At 36.9% G+C, this 20,258-nt stretch overlaps 1 protein-coding gene across 9 annotated transcripts in view; it reads left to right on the top strand.

The window, feature by feature from the left end:
* Positions 1–19,966, top strand: part of EPS15L1 (epidermal growth factor receptor pathway substrate 15 like 1) — a 38,287-nt gene extending 18,321 nt beyond the window's left edge. For 8 of the 9 annotated variants that reach the window (XM_083811293.1, XM_083811296.1, XM_083811294.1 and 5 more), the window contains 5 exons: positions 852–912; positions 1,273–1,355; positions 2,788–2,920; positions 14,884–15,089; positions 19,686–19,966. In XM_083811293.1, coding sequence (XP_083667419.1) covers positions 852–912; positions 1,273–1,355; positions 2,788–2,920; positions 14,884–15,089; positions 19,686–19,832 — 630 coding nt within the window. In that variant the 3' untranslated portion in view covers positions 19,833–19,966. The remainder of the gene's footprint in view (positions 1–851; positions 913–1,272; positions 1,356–2,787; positions 2,921–14,883; positions 15,090–19,685) is intronic. The other variant, XM_083811298.1, reaches the window with a different exon arrangement.
* Positions 19,967–20,258: the final 292 nt, after the last annotated feature.

The raw sequence follows: 20,258 nt of genomic DNA on the forward strand, positions 1-20,258 counted from the left end.
GAACACGTTTGTCAAATGTATAGTCACAGTCACAGTTCTTGAGCTGTACTGGCATGTATGTGTGGTGTTTTGGTGGGTTTTTTTTCTACTCTTACAGAATTCATTGACTATTGCCACCCAAGCATTAGAACTACTATCAGTCAGTGGAAGGTTAGTTTAAGTCTATAGGTTTGTACTTAGGTAACAGCAGATTTTCTGTGCAGAAGAGCAGCTGCAAACACCATCAGTTTAAAAAGAGATTTGGGATATACAGTATCTCTGAATTACTGATAACGTAAATGTCTGATTTGAATATTCAGTCTCTGTTGCTTAAAGACTGAACACTAACGACTGAACAGAGGGTGGCTGGGTGCTGGAACAGGCTTCCCAGGGAAGTGGTCATGGCAGCAAGACTGTCGGTATTAAGCATATGGACAATGCTCTCAAACATATGGTTTGATTTTTTAAAAAATTATTATTTTTATTTTTTGGATGGTCCTGTGTGCAACCAGGAGTTGGATTTGATGGTCATTGTTGGTCCCTTCCAACTCAGAATATTCAATGATTCTAATTCTGAGTGTAATTTCTAATTTTGCCTTAGGAACTAATATCATTTGTGTGATACACTTTCACTTGAATGTGTTTTGCTTGTAGATACTTAGTTTACTTACTTTTGTTCAATGCTGTCAATAGCCAAATGGATTAATGCTACATATTTCATCTATTCATTCAATTTCATCCTCTCACATGTCCACAATAGAGTGGTCTGAAACTAGAAATAATTTGTCTTAAAGAAATAGATTTTTCTTTGCACAGAAAGACTAGTTCACAGTACAGCAGAACAATAATTATTTATATCTGTTCTTATTTAGTCTGACCCTTTTGAAAGCAGTGATCCTTTTACATCTTCCAGTGTCTCTTCAAAAGGTCCAGGTAAGAAGAACATTTTTTCTTGTGAAGATGAATAAGTAGGTATCTCTTTATGAATGAAAAATCAAATGTTAAAGTTGAGAATAAACAAAGTATATTGTGAACTGGTGGTAAATACTATTGTGCTCTTACTATGTTGTATGAAGATAAAGCCCTCGCGTTAACTATATACTTGGCTCCTTTTTTTCTTTCAAACAACTGATAGAAAACCTGTTGCTCTGTGCAATTTTTTCTTAACATCACTTGGCAGGGTAAAATGCGAGTGTTTAATCACCTACCCAGTTTCGTAACTTATTGGCAATAAGTTATTCAGAATTCTTATGTATTATTTTAAATACATTTTTTTTTTTGCATCCGTTTCAGATCCATTTGGAACATTGGATCCATTTGGAAGTGGCGCTTTCAGTAGTGGGGAGGGATTTGCAGACTTCAGTCAGATGTCAAAGGTAAAGGTTACAAGGAAAACAACTGTCCTTTAAAAAAAAATAAAATTGTACTTTTTTTTTTTTTGAAGGGTGTGATAAGATTCAAATTTTTGAGCTGACAACCCATTTCTTCTGTGTTTATTCCAATTGCTCTCACCAAGTTCTTAGCAAAGTGTCCATCCATCTTGGGTACAGTGAAGTCTCACCAAGACCAGTAGATTCAAGGGGTGGGGAGAATCAATTTTTCACATACGTTTTCAAGTACCAGTGGAGCGAAAGAAAGAACTTGTAAGCAAAAGTAGTTGTTCCAGATAAAGGAAGTTTGGGCCCAGCAATATATTGCTAAGTTCGGAGGTCCACTTAGATGCTGCATCTCTCATCATATTCTAACTTGTTCTTAAACTTCTCCCTGAGTTTAGGAAACCAGGAAGGGTGGAAAACATTGTGTGCTTATATTTCAGTTTTGCACAGAATTGCTATTTCTCGGTTTATCGTTAAAAACAGAGTATATAGGGTATTCTAAATAGAGCTATGTCCTTACCTTCTTGTCTGGATAGTCATTCTGCTGTTAGTTTTCTGAGACAGACTTGTAGTTTACAGTTGCCTAACTTTTTACATTTTGTACCACAAGAACGCTTGAATATTGTAGAGTAAATGTTTACTAGAAAATATATTATCTTTTTGGCTAATTAAATATTTTGTATTTTTTTCCTAACTTTTCTTACTGATTTGTGGGATTTTTAGCTCCCCACTAGGTGGCAGCAGTCTTTACTGATATTGGTGTGTTTCGCTTGAGTTGGAGGCTTTAGTGAAGCTCTGACGGAGCCCTAACTTTGCCTACAAAGCTCCTTTTTCATTTCGGGATGATAAATTTTCCTTCATGGTATAGTTTTTTGTGCCTTTTTAAATTACTATTAGTCTTTTGCAAAAGCCAGGTGAATATAGGAAATATATTAAAATTATAAATTTTTAGAATTTTCCCTGAGCTTTTACAAAATAACAACAACAAAAACAACAAATAGGCATGTGTAACTTAAGAAAAGCTTGGAAGAAGGCTGTCTGTTTTGCAAGCTACCATGTTTCTCCAGTTACCGCTTTGTTTCATGGTTCTGCTTATCACAGATTGAAGGCCACACTGTAGTATGACTGTTCATTGCCAACTAATAAAAATAGAGTTTTACTTCCTTTTATTTTTCTTATCAGCTTTTTGCTAGGAGTAAAAGTTCTAGAAGTACTTAAGTGATTAAGAGTGTAAATATCTTTTAGTGTTAATGAAATCCTAGTACCTCTGACAGTGGATGTTTGTATCTATGCTAGTGACATAAAAAAATGAGGTCAGACCTACACAACTGAAGTTAATGTTTTTCCATGAGTTAACTTGTAGCCTCTGTGAAACACCAGATTTTCTGCAATGTGCTTACACTCCTTTTGTTTTATTTTTTTTCTGTTGTAGTCAGTAGCTTCAGACCCGTTCACCTCCTCTTTTGGAGGGATGGGATTCTCAGATGACCCTTTCAAAAGCAAATCAGACACACCAGCATTACCACCGAAGAAAAATGTCCCTCCACGGCCCAAGCCACCCAGTGGTAAGGAGGTTTTCTTTCTTAATAACCAGTTCCCCCAATTTACTGTATATTCTTGGAAGTAAGGACAAGTTGACAGTCTTCTATCTCATATTTCAACCATGAAGGAAGGTATGAGATTATCAGTAAATTGGCAGGAATTGTCAGAAAAAAAAAAAAAAAAGAAGAAAAAAAAAGACTGGAACTCTGGAACTGATTGGAGATTCAACTTCAACTTGTTTGCACTCCTAGAGCTGATTTGTCAAAACATTCAGATACCAGTGAAACTGTTTGAAGAACTGAAGCCACTTTAGAACTGTTAGTTTCAAGTCTACTTTTAACAGCAATTATGTAGTTCAGTTAATATTAGCAGTGAAAATTTAGTTGGCTTCCAAAAAAAAAAAAAAGGGAAGAAGAGAAAAAAAAATATAAAGAAGTTCAGGTTTCTTCTTATGAATAGGCACATAAGTTTTCACCAAACATGGTGGTCAACGTCTAGAATTTGGAAGGTTTTGTCTACCTTTCTACTGGTCTAATAGTAATACTACTGAGAATTGCCTACCTTTCTGCAGTTGCATTTTGGAGAAAAGCATGCACTCTGCACTCATCCTGTTTATAACAGGTATTGTTGTTCTGACTGGTTTTGCAAACCAGTTGTGCTAGAACTAGCTCCTTGGATAACATGAAACAGTGCTGTCACAGGGAAGTCCCATAGATTGATCCCAGGTTTGGAAAATACTGTTTAATAGAACAGAGTTATAAGCAGACCATTGCAGCAGCATTAATTTGTTCCTATTACTATGACTTTATTCCTCAAAAGATTATGATGCACACTAAAACCTTGAAGTCAAATGATGAGGTTCTGTGTAGGTGAGTATTGATGAAAATTTGCCAGAAAATGCTCTAGGATTGTGGAAAAGCTCTTGAAGCAGTCTGTTCCATGCTTGCTTTGTGTAAGTATTTCCCACTTAGAGATACTAGAGGGTATTTAGTAGTTTGAAAAAGACATAATATGTGATGTTGACAAATATCAACAAATAGGACACATGTCAATAGAAGCAGAAGTATAAAAGCTGAAGGTAATCTTACTTGCCATCACAAATGATGCTTTTTTTCTTTCTTTCGTTGGTTTTCAAGGGAGGTGTGTAAGTGACCATCTTTTTCTTTTTAGGAAATGTCTGCATAAAACAATTCAGTGTTTAAAGGGGCTCCATAGTTGAAAGAGTCAAGTACTAAATACACCTATATTATCTTTTTCATGTGGTTTCTTTGTATTTTTTGTTTGAAACATGATTATTCCTAGCAAATAGAGTGTTATACTAGCAGCAAAAATGAGCAATACATTCCATAGAATTAACTCACCTATGTATTTTTTATTGTTGTATTTGTCTCTTTTCAATCCTTCTTTTGTGCATATTGAAGAATTTTGGACATTTAGCTTTAATAATTTGTTTTGAATTTAGTTGTGTGCACTCAGCCTTTAATCCGTCTTTTCAAAAATTTGCTTAAATGTGTACTTCTCCCTCTCATTGGGAGACACAGTATTTTTAAGGTTCCGCTGCTCTACCAAAAGCAAATGTTGTTATGATAAAATAGACTGAGGAGGAAACAAAGCAGGTTTTTTTTAAAGCAAACGAGCCTCATGTGCTTATGCAGTTATACTCCTCCCTTCCTTCCACACTAAAGCAATCTTCAGTGGTTACTTAGAGCATGAGAAATTTTATAGTAATATACTGCGATTCAAACAAGAGATAGAAGCATACAAATATGTGTTAGAAATGGGAACACTGCTCAGAAAACAAACAACAGAAAAGAAACTTCCGTTGTTTCTTACCTTTCTCATTGGTCTGTTTAATTAAAAAAAAAAGTATGTGATAAAGATCTTGCTGAAAGATGGATAAATGTTAGTTATTAACAGACAAATCTATAGGTTGCCCTTCTGTTCCCGGTTCATACTTGTTTTGGTAAAACTTGTTGAAGGGTCAGATCTTAATATTGAAAATTCCTTGTGTGACTTGGTTGTTTTTTCTTAGGTGCAATAGAGATCTCACATAAAGCTTTACTTGTCCTCAACACTCAAAAATCAAGTAGAAAATACTAGTTAATATTTTTGCAGAGCTTTAAAGCTGCCTGGTTTCCCAGAGTAGTAGTTGATATGGGAAACTAATAAAATCCATCAGGGATTGTTCCCAATTGAGTGCTTTTCAACATCCAGAGTTCGTTAGGACTTAAGTGACACACAAGCATTATCTGATCCATCTGTCAAGGTATTGCAGAGTGTGCTGGACAATCAGGATGTGGCCAAAGTGTGCCATGGTTTCCCTCCTTGCCCACACGTCCATGTTTTGTCCAGATGAATGAGGAGTTGGGGCTCAGGTCTGGTTTCTTCATGAAGACAAAGGCAGAGCTAACCTCTGGAACTGAGCACCGGGACAGGGAAACAAGTCAGACATAGCCTCTGTTAACCTTTGGTCTTCAGGTGTACCTGCAGAAACCTGCAAAAGGAATGTGCAGTTCAGATCAGCTGCTCTCAAATATGGGCTCTGGAGATGCTCTTCATATCGTCCTTAAGGGACTTTCTCAGTTATGGAAGCTTTGTCCGTAGCAGGGTTGCAGTGGGCAATCATTGTTTCACCATATAAATCATGACCTATAAACTGAAAGATTCGTTGCTTTTCTTTTTCTTTTCTGTTTTTGTACTCGCTGGTGTTTTGTTTAGTTTTTTTTTTTTTTTGAAGCTTGGAAGTTGACAAGCAGCAATGATCTGATGGCTGTGTTAGCAGGCACTTCTGTTCACAGCTGTCTGTGGTTGTTATTATCTGGCAAGGATAGGCAAACGCTTACTGTGTGGCATGGATTAGACACCCTTGAGATCTGTATCTTTCCCTTCTCAAAAACTAAGGTTAGGAGAGGGGATAACAATCATGAGATTGTTAAAGTTTAAAAAGTTGTATCGTAGGCCAACTCTCAGGCTTACAGTTGTTCTGTTCTTCATAAATCACTTTCCTTCTTTTTGATTCTCTTTTTTCGAAAGAAAGTCTTCAAGATCTTTCAGATGTTTCTCAGTCTTAAACTGATCCTTGTTTGATCCAAGAGAAAGCTCCATATGTTTGTTTTTCTGGTTAAATGTGTTTTTTTTTTTTTCCCCACGTAACTATTTAAAGTACAGTCTTTAAAGAGTTGGAGGAAGGTTAATGAATCAGTGAGTAAAAACAAAGAATGACAAGAAGTATTTTAGAAGCAACGAGCCTAGATGCAGGTGTATGTCAAAGCTCCAACACCCCTTTGTTACATGGAAAGATTTGAAAAATCAATGTCTCTGTCCCCTGCCTGGTTTAAGATTCTTTTTAGGCTGAGGAAGATCAGCTAAGAAAAAGCTCTTCAGCTACTCTGACCAGACTGTTCTAATAAAAATCCCCCAAGGAGTATGTGCATGCTCTTTTTCTTCAGGAATGCATTCATAGTCCATGAGGTTCCTGACGGACATTAGGTTCAGCACAGCTCCCCTGGGACTTGGCTGACTTAATTTGATGTTCACCAGGTGGTACTGGACGACTTGAAGGTTTCTTCTGAGAGACGTGAAAATTTTTCCTGATTATTGATGCTGTATTTTTAATAACGCTCAAAAAGCACAAAAAGGTTATCCAGATATAAGCAGGTCTGTGCTCTGCATCATGAGCTTTGTATTTGTCTTCTCCTTGGCCTATTAAATGAAAACAAGGCAACGTTGATTGCTACTTATATTAAGAAAAATAATAGTGTATATTGAAGTACTTAAGCGAAGATGCCCTATGACAGGGATCTAAATTCCAGTGCAACTTCTTTTCTTGAGCTGTCCTAACAAACAACTGAAGTTGTAGTTTTATAAAACTGTATATGTGTAGATTTATAAATATATTTTATTTTCTGACTTAAAGCGTTCCGTGTGCTATTTAGCACTACAGAACTTCTGGTCATTTTGTATTTTTTAGACTAGTTCTTGGGTTTTGGAGAACTGTTGTGTAATTAAGAATAAATAGTCAGAAAGAGACGATACACTGAAACCTGGCAGTTAAAATGGTCTATGCAGGTTCTCACAGATTAACAATTATGTTTTCTGCCGTGAGCTGCAGATTGAAATCAGTCAGAGTTCACCGCTAACTAGTTTCTAGGTAAAAGTTGTTGATTACAAAAAGAGAGAAACAGATTTTTTTTTTCTTTTTCTTTTTTTTTTTTAAAGTACAGGAAGCTGCTGTGTGGGTGTCAGTGATTGGGTTATAAGTAAAATTCAATGCTCTAGAGCTTTGATCGTGGGACCTACTGCATTTGCCCCACCCTTACCCACTTCCTTTAAATGCAGCACCATGCATTCCACATTGCGGTTATAACAGTACTGTTAACCAGTGATATTAGTGGAAGAACCTTCACCACTAACCAGTGTGTAACCTTCAACCTCTTCTAAATTTTTATTGCTCGCTTATAGTGGTTTTGACCTTTTTAACCTTGAAAGAATATAAAAGTCCAAAAAATGCAGGAAGAAATTGTAGTTTCAGTGTGTTTTCTTCTTGTAGTGATTATTTAATAAAAACAATTGTTTTTACCACTCCAGCTTTTTTCAGTCTTTGTAAATATTAGGATTTATTTTAAATATATTGAATATTAGTAACTAATAGGGGCGGTGAGTGTTGTATTAATAATGGACTTATTCAATGATAATGTACTTAACAAAATTATGTATTGGTATTCCCAACAAAAACTTAAATAGCAGAAAAATATCATAATACGGGTAATCAAAGGACTAAGTACTGAGTTCATCCCGTGTAAAAAAGAAATTAGTGGATTTTCTTAGCAGCTATTTGAAATACAGGTATTAAAATAAGCAGTATTGAGAATTTGTTATTCCAGACTGCACACAGTCAGTTCATCAAATAACTTTGTTTCTTGATCCATTTATTCTTGGTAGCTTTGATGTATTATGGAAACTGAATTTATAAATTGGCATTTCAGAGGTTAGTGGTTAACACCTCTATCTTCAAGTTAAGGACTTCGATTCCGTTCTCACGTGGCCTTTTTGACAGGCAGTGTTTTTTGAAATGTCAAAATACTGCAAAAAATCTTGAGAAGACAGAATAGGGGACTAACTAGCCTTCCTTGAATTAGTAAGTATGGTTCTCCTCTTTCAGAGATGCCTCGCTTGTGTGGAGTCACAAAAGAGCTGAATGCCAACACAAAGGTTTGCCCAGTGTTTAATTTGAGTGACTAGAAATTATTACATAACGATATTATTAATCATAAATTTAGCCAGCTAAGGTGGTAGAGTTCAGTATTTTTACCAAATGACAAATTGCAGAGCTGATAGAAGTATTTTGCTGTTGCCAGCAGTTAAGTCTGTAAAGGCCCCACTGACTTAGGACTCAATCAGTCAGATTTGGCTTATGTGACTTTTTTTTCATCTTGCCAGTTTGAAGATAAAGAGATCTAAATCTGCTGATGGCTTTCAAAAATGAGAACGGGTGGGGTCTTCAAGATCTAGTAAAGATCTAGTAAGATCTTAATATCTTATTGAACTACCCTGAAAACTAGAAGCTGTTGAGCTAGACTCAAACTGTTGAACTTCGTTGCACCCCTGAGGTACTGTAGATGCCTCGCAGCACTGTGCACGATCAGATCCTTCATGCTGTCAGCCACAGCTTTTCTTGCACGAATCGGAGGGGCAGGGCAGGCAGCTCTCGGAATGACAATGTTTGTAGAGCCCTGTTCTGCTGCTGCCTGCCTTTGTATTTGATGCTTCCTCCCCCTTTATGTCCTTTCTGATAAATATAGTTCTTTTTTCTGTGTGTCACTTCTCTAAATTTAAGGCATTTTATGGTTTGACTGTTTTTATAATTTTAGACTTATTTTTCATCTATAAAGCAGTGCAAAAGTACAGTCAGTTTACATGGCCACTGACGTCTTATTAACAGCCCTCTGTTGAGCATTCAGTTTAACGAGAGAAAAAAATAATTAAAAGAATTTCCTCGCATTTGAACATTTTTTTTAAATTTGCATGGGCATATTCAAGTCATTTGGATCACCTGTTGGTCTAAAGGGGAATACAGAGCGCTGTTATTCACTGTGTGATCACAGGAGTGCTTTGTTTATTTCTAAGTGGTACCACACACCTGTTTCCTTAGAGCTTCTTGAGTCCCCAAGGTTACTCACGAGTAGCACGGTGCCTGTTCACCTTTATTTTTTCCTCATCTGCAGCTGACTGTGAAAAATTCAACCTAAAACTTTGTGACAGACAGGAAAACTTTTTTTTTTTTTTTTCATACCTTCTAGAAGACCTGACAGTTGCGTTAGAATACAGGCATCCCTTGTTGTTTAGGATAAATGACTCATGGGTGGAGCACCTGCCCTAGCCACAAACTAAAAATTCCATTCACGCTTTGATTCTGTTGTTTATGCTGATCTCTCACAGTAAAGGTATTTCAGTACCGATTGTTGAAATAGGTTGTTCAGAATCTGTTTCAGAACAGTTCGTTATCTGAACATACAACGATTCTTCTGCTAACCTCACCTTTTCAGAAGTCTGTAATTTTAACAGTATTTGTCTTAAGCTAAGATGTTCAGAGTTACTGGCTAGCAAAAGGTGAGAATTTTGGAAATAATAAGCAAAAACTGTTTTGAGTTTTTTTTGCATAGGAAAAATTCTTACTTTCTGTTACTAAAAATATATATTATGATTTTGTGCAAACAGCTTGATAGCCAAACAGTTGAGTTTGAAATACAGTGCAAAAATAGCCCCTGTTGAGGACAAATACCTTTGAGTATTCTGTAGAAAATTGGTTTTAATTTAGTGGACTTTCAAGGACATTTTGAAAGCTGGTAATAATTTTTTTCTGTAAGTTCCTAAAGCTCACAGTTTACGAAAGTTTTATTCTGCATCAGTGGAAGAGCTGGATAGTTTAACAGCATGGTAAAAAACATGCTGAGTAAGTTAGGAATGATAGATAAATTTGGTTAAGTGCCAAGGGAGAGTTCTGCTGGGAAGCACCTTACGCACTGCACAGTCTTCAAAATTTGCTGGAGTAACACCTCCTCGGGCAGATACAAGGTGTGTGAGGAACCTTGGCATTACTTGTTCAGATGTAATTGCAGGTATGGACTTCACTCATACTGTCACTACCTATCCTACATAGCATGACTCTGACTTCTTAAAGCATATTTTTCACTTTAGAACGTTTCCTGGAAAGGAGTACCTGTGTAGTGAAAGTTTAAAGCCATGTCACCTCAACTCTGCCATGTTTGCCTGTCAGTATGCATAATACAAGTCTTCAGACACATGAAGACATGCTGTTTCTTGCAATACAGAAGGTACTTTTCTAAGCAAAAAGCTAGGATCATCCTTGAAACATGGAATATAGTGAAAACTCTAAAGGTTTCATTGTTTCACTGGCAATATCTTGTAATGTAATAAGTCAAATTCTGTAATGGCATCCTACCAGTGAGATTATATTTGCCTTGAACTATAGATCTCAACCCTGAAGTTTGCTGTGGGGTATGAAATTAGATAAACCCTTCACATGGGTGGAGTTCACTATAAGTTAACAGCATTTGCTGTGGTAAACCATTTTGTTCATCATCTCTTTTTGCTGAAGTGAGTCCTCGGTGTGGTTTGGGTGCACCACTTGGGTAACTGCTGAAACTGCTGTGGTTTCAGAATAGGACCTGTTTTGCTTTTTTCTAAACTTTTTTCCCCTGAAACTATTAGCAGAAAAATCAAATAAGTAAGGGTTACAACTGTTTGCCTCTGCTTTCGTATTGCCATACCTCAAAAATGTTAAGCAGTATCGTTATAAAATGTAGTATTTTTAGTCACCAGTATGTATAAGATTAGTGGCACCTCAATAACTACTGATAGTACATTTTGCAATCTTAGTATTTTACAAATGTCCTTCAGTTCAGTTGGTGATTTTTTTAATATGATTTTTGTATTTTTGCTTTATGTTTTAGAAATACTTAACCCACATCCTTGACATGCTAATCATAGAAATACAAAAGTTTTATTTAAATATATACTTATTGCATTGGGGGATTCACACTTGGGGTAAGCCAGCAAGGATGTGTCATAAGAAAGAGAACTCTGGTGTCATTATTACTAATTTGTGGCCAATAAATTAGTAAATTTGAACATCTAAAACCAAACAAACTTCTGCCAGGCCTTCAAAACCATGTTTGCTGAGTGTGGCAGGATAGAACAGGCTATAAGCAGCATACAGAGTGGAGCAAAAGAGGACTCATTGAGGAGTCTGTTGCAAGTGTTAGGATTGGCTTCTCCATGTGGGCAGTGCCCTTAAATTTCTCTGCAAAAAGTAACCTAGGGCTCATAAAGGTTGCCCCCTTTCTGCTTTTCTTCAAAATAACAGCATTAAAATCCTCTTCTATTCTTCAACAAACAGAACTAAAGAAAATGGCACTCAGAACATAAAATGAACATTTTATGTCATTAGCAGTAACTCTAGTATTCACGGTGACATTTCCCCTACAGACAAGTTGTTCTTTTTTGATCTGTCCTGAAGATGAAGCACAAGAAACCCCTGATGCTCTTTGTTTATGTTCTGAAACCACTAGGGGCTTTGTGCAAAAACATTAAACAGGCCACCTAGAAAAAAACAGGTTTGCTGAGCAAATACGTTGCAAAACCTGCATTCGTATTAACAGTCACCAATTCCACAAAGTGGTTTCAGCAACAGAAGATTTAACCTCTGAAAGGAGCAGCTTAAAATGGACCGGTCTTTCCTCCATCCATCAAATCTGGTTTGGAACAATACAGGGTGGAGAGAATTTGCTTGCTATATCTAGCAGTAGGGGAACAAGAAAAAAAATGTAGGCTCTTGTTTTGCCTTGACCTAAAAATAGAAATACAGATGCTTTAATTCTCTCCGTAATTTAAAAATTATTTGCTCCTTTATCTGAAGAATTACGTTTAAAAGAATGCTGAGTTGTTCATCTTTTGCCAAGTTTGTTCCTTACATTGCATAGGTGTGTCAGAAGGTGAGGTCTGATGGAGATGAGCGGTATGTCAATGCAGTAAAATGTTTCCAGTGAACAAAACATGGCCTCTGCAAAGGCAGATTGAAACGCTGGCAAAAGAGGGTCCGTGCTTGTGGGGAGAGCAAATGCTGCTGGTATTTCCTGTATATTTTGTCACTTCCTTCCATGAAGGACAAATCCTTGGTGTGATCTGCCTGTCTTTTAGAAGCCCCACATATAGTTGGAAAATAATGGAAAATTAGTTGGGAATATAGTTGGAAAATTCCCCATGGAAAATAGTATTGGAGTGACCATTTAAGAGCTCATCCATCCTCCAGCTTCAAGGCAGCACAACCAGCGTGCCTTCTAGATACTGTTTCTTGAACCCCTTGGATATGATGTGGAATGCATCAAATTCCCTAAGTAGTCTTGAGTATTCTTAAGTTTTTTAGAAATTTTAGCAATTGTCTAATATAAATCTGTCTCTATAACGTCTAAATCTGTTAGTCTTTCTTGGTGTCCAGTTTGCAGCCAAGACTATGATCAGGTTCCTCCTGAATATTCTTAAGACTAAACAAACCCAGTTATGTCTCCTGCTGCACGTGTCTTGTTTCCTACACCTCTTTCTGTATGCTTGTTCTCCTGAGGGCTTTCCTAACTTGCTTTGCATTTTCCCTGACGCACAGTGCCAACAAGTGGTTGCCATATTCAATTTGAGGCCTAACTTGAGTGGAAAAAATAATTTTCCCTGTGTAGGGTACAACGTTCTTGCATATAAATTCCAGTATGATGAATGCCTGCATGTAATGTTCTAAGATTTTGTTGCTGATTAGCAAGCCGTGATCAGTTGGTGTTCAAGAAGCGTCTGGATGATGCTCTTAGATGGTTAAACTTTTAGCTTGCCCTGTGTGGAGTCAGAAATTGGTCTTGATGAGCCTCGTGGGTCCCTTCCAACTCAGGATATCGAGCAATTTGATGTGGTCTTACCAGAGATTGAAAAGGAAATTTGTACCTCTAGCTCTCGTTTCCCATTTTTTCCATTGGCTTATTGGTAGGCATTAAATATCCATTGAATGCCTTCTCAGTGGAGAGCAGGGCTGATGGTACTGCTACTGAGGTAAGAGTCTGCTTGGTTCCTCCTGGCTGAGGCTGAGGACCATAAAGCCCCTGCAGCCCTTCAGGAGGTGCCGCCAGCACTGTGTGGAGCCCGCTGATGGTGAGGGCAGCACAAGAAGGATGTGGAGCTCTTGGAACGGGTCTAGAGGAGGGCCACTAAGATGGTCAGAGGGCTGGAGCACCTCTCCTGTGCAGAAAGGTTGAGGGAACTGGGCTTGTTTAGCTTGCAGTAGAGAAGGCTCCAGGGAGACCTCGTTGTGGCCTTCCAGTACTTGAAGGGAGCGTATAAACAGGACAGGGAACACCTGTTTGCATGTTGGTAGTGATAGGACAAGGGGGAATGGTTTTAAATGAAGACAGGGGAGGTTTAGGTTAGAAATTAGGAGAAAGTTTTTCACTCAGAGGGTGGTGAGGCACTGGAACAGGTTGCCCAGAGAGGTTGTGGATGCCCCATCCCTGGAGGCATTCAAGGCCGGGCTGGATGCGGCTCTGGCAGCCTGCTGCAACCCTGCCCAGAGCAGGGGTGTTGAAACTAGATGATCTCTAAGGTCCTTTTCAACCCAGGCTGTTCTGTGATTCTATATGTCCTACAGACTGACCGCACGGAGGTGGGCTTATGGCTGGCCTCTGGGACTGGGGGAGGCTGAGCCGGGATTTAATGGCAGGTGGAGGCAGGCTGCTGGATGGAAGTCTGCTGACCTTTTATTTCTCGTCTTTGACAAACGAAGATTGCCACAGATTCAGGCAAATTCTATTTGATGTATACAGCTTATAACATTTATGAGCACCTGTCATTGACTGAAAGTACTTTCTTAAAAGATAGCAGCCTGTATCTTAAACATGGCAAGTACCTACTCTGAAATCTGGGTTTTCAACTCCATTTCTTTGTGCTTTCCTAGTATGTGTGCTCTGATGTGAGTAAATTATAAGATTCCTGTTAAATTATAGTTCAGACAATTGGAAACTTAAAAAAAATAGTTTTATGAGTGTAAATTAGGTATGTAATTCAGGTTGTTATGTGAGAAGTTGTAAATATATTTTCTTTTTAAAATGTTTCCAGATTTTCCTTTATCATTTGTCAAGTATACATTATCATCATGACTGACCTTTTTTTTAAAAAAGAAAAAAAGGGGGAAAGAATTACATTTTTCTGTTTAGTTATTTGACCTAACAAAATAGTTTTTTCAAGGGGAATTTAAAAGTAAACATTGAGGTTCTAATTGCAACAACCAAAATTTACAACCACGATTCATGAGCATACAAAATAGCTCCTGTGATTGCATCTGTTACTGGGGTAGAGTATAAGAACAAGAAGTCACCTACAGAAACTGGGTTGCACAGCAAGCACCCCAGAACAAGGTGATTTCTTCATCACACTGTTTTCCGTTGCACATAGTGGTACAAATGTAAACGAGTTCCAGGAAAAAAAAAAAAAAGCATGCATTCTGTAAAGTCACAGATAAGTTACTATTTTGTTCTATTTAACATGATTAATTACTTACCGTTAGTAATATGTTTCCAAATATTTTGTCTTTTATATTATCCCAAACAATCTGAAATGTCTCTAATCCTGGAAATTGAGCTAAAGTCATGCTTGTAAATTTTTCTGATCAAATGTCTTTACATTGGGTTTTATAATTTAAAACCTTGATTGTATTAATATGGAGTATTTGTAAGAAAGATAATCAATTAAACCAACTATTTGAGATTATTTGCATTGAGAAATGAATAGTATTGTATTTGGTTAAGTTTTAAACTACCCCAGGAAGAATGGATGATGCTAAATTGCATCACAAGTTTCCTATTTAAGGGGTTTGCATTGTCCGTGGTAAGTAACTTCTGTTTTTTTCTCCTTTTTTTTTCCCTAAACTTTCCAGGTAAAAGTACTCCTGTAAGCCACCTTGGGTCTTCAGATTTTCCCAAGCCCCATGATCCATTCCAGCCATTTGGGGCTGACAGCAGTGACCCGTTTCAGAGTAAAAAGGGGTTTGGGGACCCATTTAGTGGAAAAGATCCATTTGCTCCCTCCTCTTCAAGTAAAACTTCTAAAGACTCTTCCTTGGGGTTTGCAGACTTCAGCTCTGTAAGTTAAGTTCATTGTCTCTGAGCAAACCACTTTCTGCTCTGCTTGCAGCAATCTATTGGGTTTTTGTTTTAACTGCAAACCTACTGTTCACTGGCTTCTGTCTCTTAGTACCTTCATGCTGTCCTCATTGTTTTTGTATTAATATTTCTGTAATAAAAAGGTATTATTTCAATAAAAAAGGAGTTTCAAGTTTCATACTAAATTTTGAAGGGTTTATTTGCATTTAAATTATTTTAGTACAGTGTGCCTTTACTCACAAATTCTTTGTAGCAGAATCTGTGTATTGTTTTTGTTGCATGGAGGCTATTCTGTAAACTGGTTTTGGGGAGCCAATGATGTAAAGATTCAAAAATAATTGTTGGAGACATTTATATAGCAATTTCACCATATCCTGAGAAGTGAATCCTTAAAGGGAAAGATTCCCTAACGTATTTGTATTTGTTGTGAAAAAAGTTCTGACAATCCTGTCACAATGTTTGCTGTATACAATGGAATGTGATGCTAAGGGTACGTGAACGAGACAGAGATTGAAAATTTAGCTGTTGAATTTTGTTCCAGTTACTGGTATTGTAGAAAAGCCCTTGTTAGACAAAGAAAACGATTGTTTTGTAGAACCAATACAGAAGCATCCATTTTGCACTCCAAAAGACAGTATCAGAAGGCGAAGCCAAGTACTTGTTCATTAAATATATCCAGGTTTCTAAAAGCCTGGCTTTGTTTTAAGTGCTGGCAGGTATGTTACTGAATTGGAAATCAATGTAAATATAGTAGTAGCGTGGTTCTTATGCTTCCACACGTAGGTAGAAATCTGTTCCATCCACAGTTTCAGGCTTCTTCCTTCTTTCATGTGTTTTTGCTGTCACATTGCCACGCAGTGAAATTGCCAGCTTAATCTGTCACTCACCTCTGACGAACGCAGTTCAGTGTTCAGTAAGTGGAGATCTTTAAGCTGAACCTTTCAGGTTGCTGATTTTTTAAATGTTTTCCCCTGATTATTAGTTACTAGTAAATGTGTATCACTTTTCTATTCTATATTGTTAGTTGAGGTCATCTATGCATACTTCTAGCTGGCCTCAGTGCTTTAATTTATCTATGATACTGAAGATGTCAAAGATGAAGATACTATGTATGCTTTACCACAGTTAGTATTAGCCTGTTGAATTTGGTGCACAGTTAAATTCTGTGATTGTATACAAAATGGTGACATTCTTAATAAAAATAAGACGCAAAACTTGCTTTATCTGAAATTTCTTGAACACCACCTAGTTTCATCCTTGAATGAAAGACAAGGAATGGAATGGAATGACTGTTTCCCAGCTATTGTTGTCTTATTTACAGACTGCATTTCTTAAGTTAAAAGAGTGGCTTACACTGATGGATTGCATCAAATGATTAACCAAAAGCTCTGATCCCTGTCCCATTGGGTGCTCTAGTGTTTAATTCTCTGTGCCATCAAGTTTCCAGGAGGTGAGAGTAACTTTAAAAGATGAGGAAAAATTAGGAGAAGCGAGATCTTGAGTAGCAGCCACTTCTAACTATTGTTAGGTGGCACTTCATCCAATAAAATTAAATTTTAACTTATTTTGTGAGTTGCTTTCTACTCCTGTAAGAACAACAACAAAAATGTTAACAATTTGGGAAGAGATGGGTTTCCTGGTTCTTTTCAGTGTTTATTTGTTGCTTGCCTATAACACGATTATTCTGCTACACCTGATAATTCTTAATCCTTCTGTATAAAGTCTTAAGTGTACTAGTTACCTCGTAATCAGGAAAGATGTGCTTGTCTTCTCCTATTCTTTGGGAAATTTTGCTCATAAAGGAAATCAAAAGCAATTTTAATTGCAGAAGGTATTTTGACATACTGGTTGAGTCATTGGAACCTGAGATCAGATTATTAGAATAATGTAGGTTTGAATAATTGAGTAGTGTGACTTTTAATTGGAATTCTTTACTGTTGCAAAGAAATAACATGAGGACCTTCACTAGTTTTTAGTAGTACTCTAGAAAATACGGCTCTTTTATAAAGATGTTGGCCAAATCATGCACCCAGAGTTCAAGTATATTCTCATTGCATTCTTAACTTCTTTACTGGCATTGAATATGACTCTTTGGAACAAACCAAAATATTTTGGTAGCTCATGTTTCAAGTATATCTAGTTTCCAGCTTCAATTTACAGAATAACAAGAGAAACAATCTGTTAATGCAAAGAAAGCATTTAAATTTCCAAAAAAACAGCGCTTAGAACCAAGCTAATTTATTTCTCTTAATATAAGCTGGTAATTTAGCAAACACAAGTCAGTGTAGCTTTTTGGTTTTTGTATGTCATTACTTTTGCTGCAGAACCTGCTGTTTTCCTCATTTATGCATTGGGTCTGAGGATACTTTTGAAAAAAAGATACGAGAGTTTTTATGAAATGACACATAAGTGATACATATTTATAGACTTCTTGAAACCTGGACGTATCAAAAAAAAAAAAAAAGTTATTATTTTAAATGATTTGTAACTGAGTTACATGACCTTTTTATAGGCCATCTGTGCAAGAATCAGTGGCCAGAATGAATTGTTTCACTATCTAATGGTCAGTTATGCTCCTGAAAATTTTACTTCATGCCAACTCTTTATAATAAGGCACATACAGATTTGTTTCCAACTTTTTTCTTACTTTTTTTTGGTACTCAGCCCTTTCTATCCACAAAAATAAATTATGTATTGTAAACAAGTCATAAGTTGGGCTGTCATAAGCTTTATCCAAAGATTTATCCAAACATACAAGCTACATAAGTAAATCTATTCTCTCAACATTAAAGAGAAAAAAAAAAGGCACCCCAGAACGTTTGACCAAGGCTTATTGTATTTCTGAAAATAATAACTGTTTTTCTTGGTCCTAGCTATAGGATATTCTTTTTGAATCCTTGGAATACGTGGAGAAGTCCTACTTCTGTTTGAGCCTGTCTTCACTGTATCTTGAAAAAAATCTATTTAAAATTCTAGTTAGCACTTAAATCTTACCTGTCAGCTGCTCCCTGAAAATACTAAAAGAAGTAACGATAGTAGGATTTCTTCATTGTAAGATATTAAATGTGCAGTTCTGCTGTTGTATGCCAATAACATTGAGTGCAAAGGTTCTCAGAGAAGTTTTGCTGGCGCTGTAAGCAGAGGTATTGTTTGAAGAAAAGTAGCTTTAGAAGTAGCTTTGCATCAAATTATCATGATTTTGCAGGTATTGTGAGAAATAAAATGAGGAAGCGTGAGCATACAGAAGCATACATTTACAAAGCATGATTTAACTTGAGTAAATGCAAATTGGACTTTAAACAAATACAAATAGCTGCATTTATTTAAAAATATGGATTATAGATACAATGCAGAATGGAAAAGGCAAAGGTGGGAGCATTCATGTAGTACATACGCAGCTAGGCATAGGTCTATTACTTAAAGTTGCATTTAAAATTCAGTATTTCAAGCTTGTCTGGGAAGGGGTAGCTGTGCCAGCTGGTGCTGTGGCCTGTTTTGCTGTGTTCAGAGTTACTATGTTGAGGTCCAGAGGGCAATTTTGCAGTGTACATTCAGCTGAAATTAAAACTATACATTCCATGTAGTTCTCTCTCCCAGGAGAGAAGAAGAGGGGAAAAAAAAGAAACAGATTTTCCTGAACATTTATAAAAAGAACAAAGCAAATTTTAGAAGTGGGATATAATGCAAACATTTGTGTGCACCTCTGCCAACACTTCTGCTAACATCATCCTCTTTGGTGGATGCTAAAATTAAACAGTAACAGATTGTATTTTAGATTTAAATTGTTATTATTTAAATATTTCATAGTACTTTATGTATAAGGTTTGACCAAACAAACTTATGCATAGTTCAGCGGTAATACCAGACCACAATTTTGGAATTGTTTTGTTTAATAGTGCTTAATGTGTTTTGGGAAGCTCAAACAGGCTTGGAAGCTCAATGTTAAAATGTGTTATATTAGTATTTTCTGCTGAAGTAAATTGGATTCTCTTACATTATTTCTTACTGGAAAAACTCACCCTGTATTTTGTGAACAGTTGCAAGAAGTGCTTCTGTAACTTTTGATTGAGTGATGAAGCTTCCCACAAATCAGCAGTCTCCAGAGTCATTACTGAAGCCCCTCACCCTTAGCAGGAAATACTGCAATAAAACTCTGCCATGGACTTGCAGAAGAGTAAATAAGTCTTGGTTTAACCAGCTAAGGGTTACGCATTTACTGTTCTCAAAAATGGATGCAGGTTGTGATGCTCCCAAACCGCTAACTAACTTCTGTGTTTGTGGGGTTTTTGTTTGGCTCCAGTCTTCTGGCCATGTCCATACACAATTGGGAGGTGGATGCAGGGACGTGCAGCCCAGATGGGTTAGTCCTCTGGTGGGAGGAGGAAGACGTTAAGGAGATAAAGGAAAGGATGGAGTGAGGAAATGAGTGAGTGAATTTTTGTCTTAGTCCAGAAGAGCTACCCTAAGACAGCTTGGTATACGTGATTCATATATTATTTAATGAGTCTGATTCATTGTGTTTTTCTACTAGCTTTTTGGTAAATTTATTAATTTGTTTTCCATTCTCATTTTTTAGTTTGGAAATGAAGAACAGCAGCTGGCTTGGGCAAAGCGTGAGAGTGAAAAAGCAGAGCAAGAAAGACTAGCTCGGTTGCGGAGACAAGAACAAGAAGACCTTGAGTTGGCTATTGCGCTCAGTAAGGCTGATATGCCAAGCTCCTAGAGGTTGTTTGGCTCCACCCTGTCCGAGTGAATCCTTTAAACGTGGCTTTTATAAAATACTAAATTCTTCGTTTCTGTTGTGAAAATTATTCTAGTCACCTTCAACTCTAAACAAGGCTGTCTGGTTCAATCAAACTGGGCTCTGTGTGGCTTTTCAAATGCGCAATATGCAAGAAACACTGTATAAGCTGTATTATATGTTCTAGATAAAATTTACTGCTTGTAAGAAATTTAACACATGATCCTAAGATACCGAAAGCAAAGTTTCTTTATCTTGAAGACAACGTTGCATATAGAAACCTGCAACTTGTGAATCTGGCTTTTTATTACCTGACTTCCATTGTTTTTTGAGGCTGCAGTATGATTTTCAAAGAAGATGTTATAAAAAGATATTTATAGAATTAGCTTTCACTTGTTACATTTATTT

Source organism: Anser anser, assembly GCF_964211835.1.
Source record: "Anser anser genome assembly, chromosome: 25".
Lineage (NCBI taxonomy): Eukaryota > Metazoa > Chordata > Aves > Anseriformes > Anatidae > Anser > Anser anser.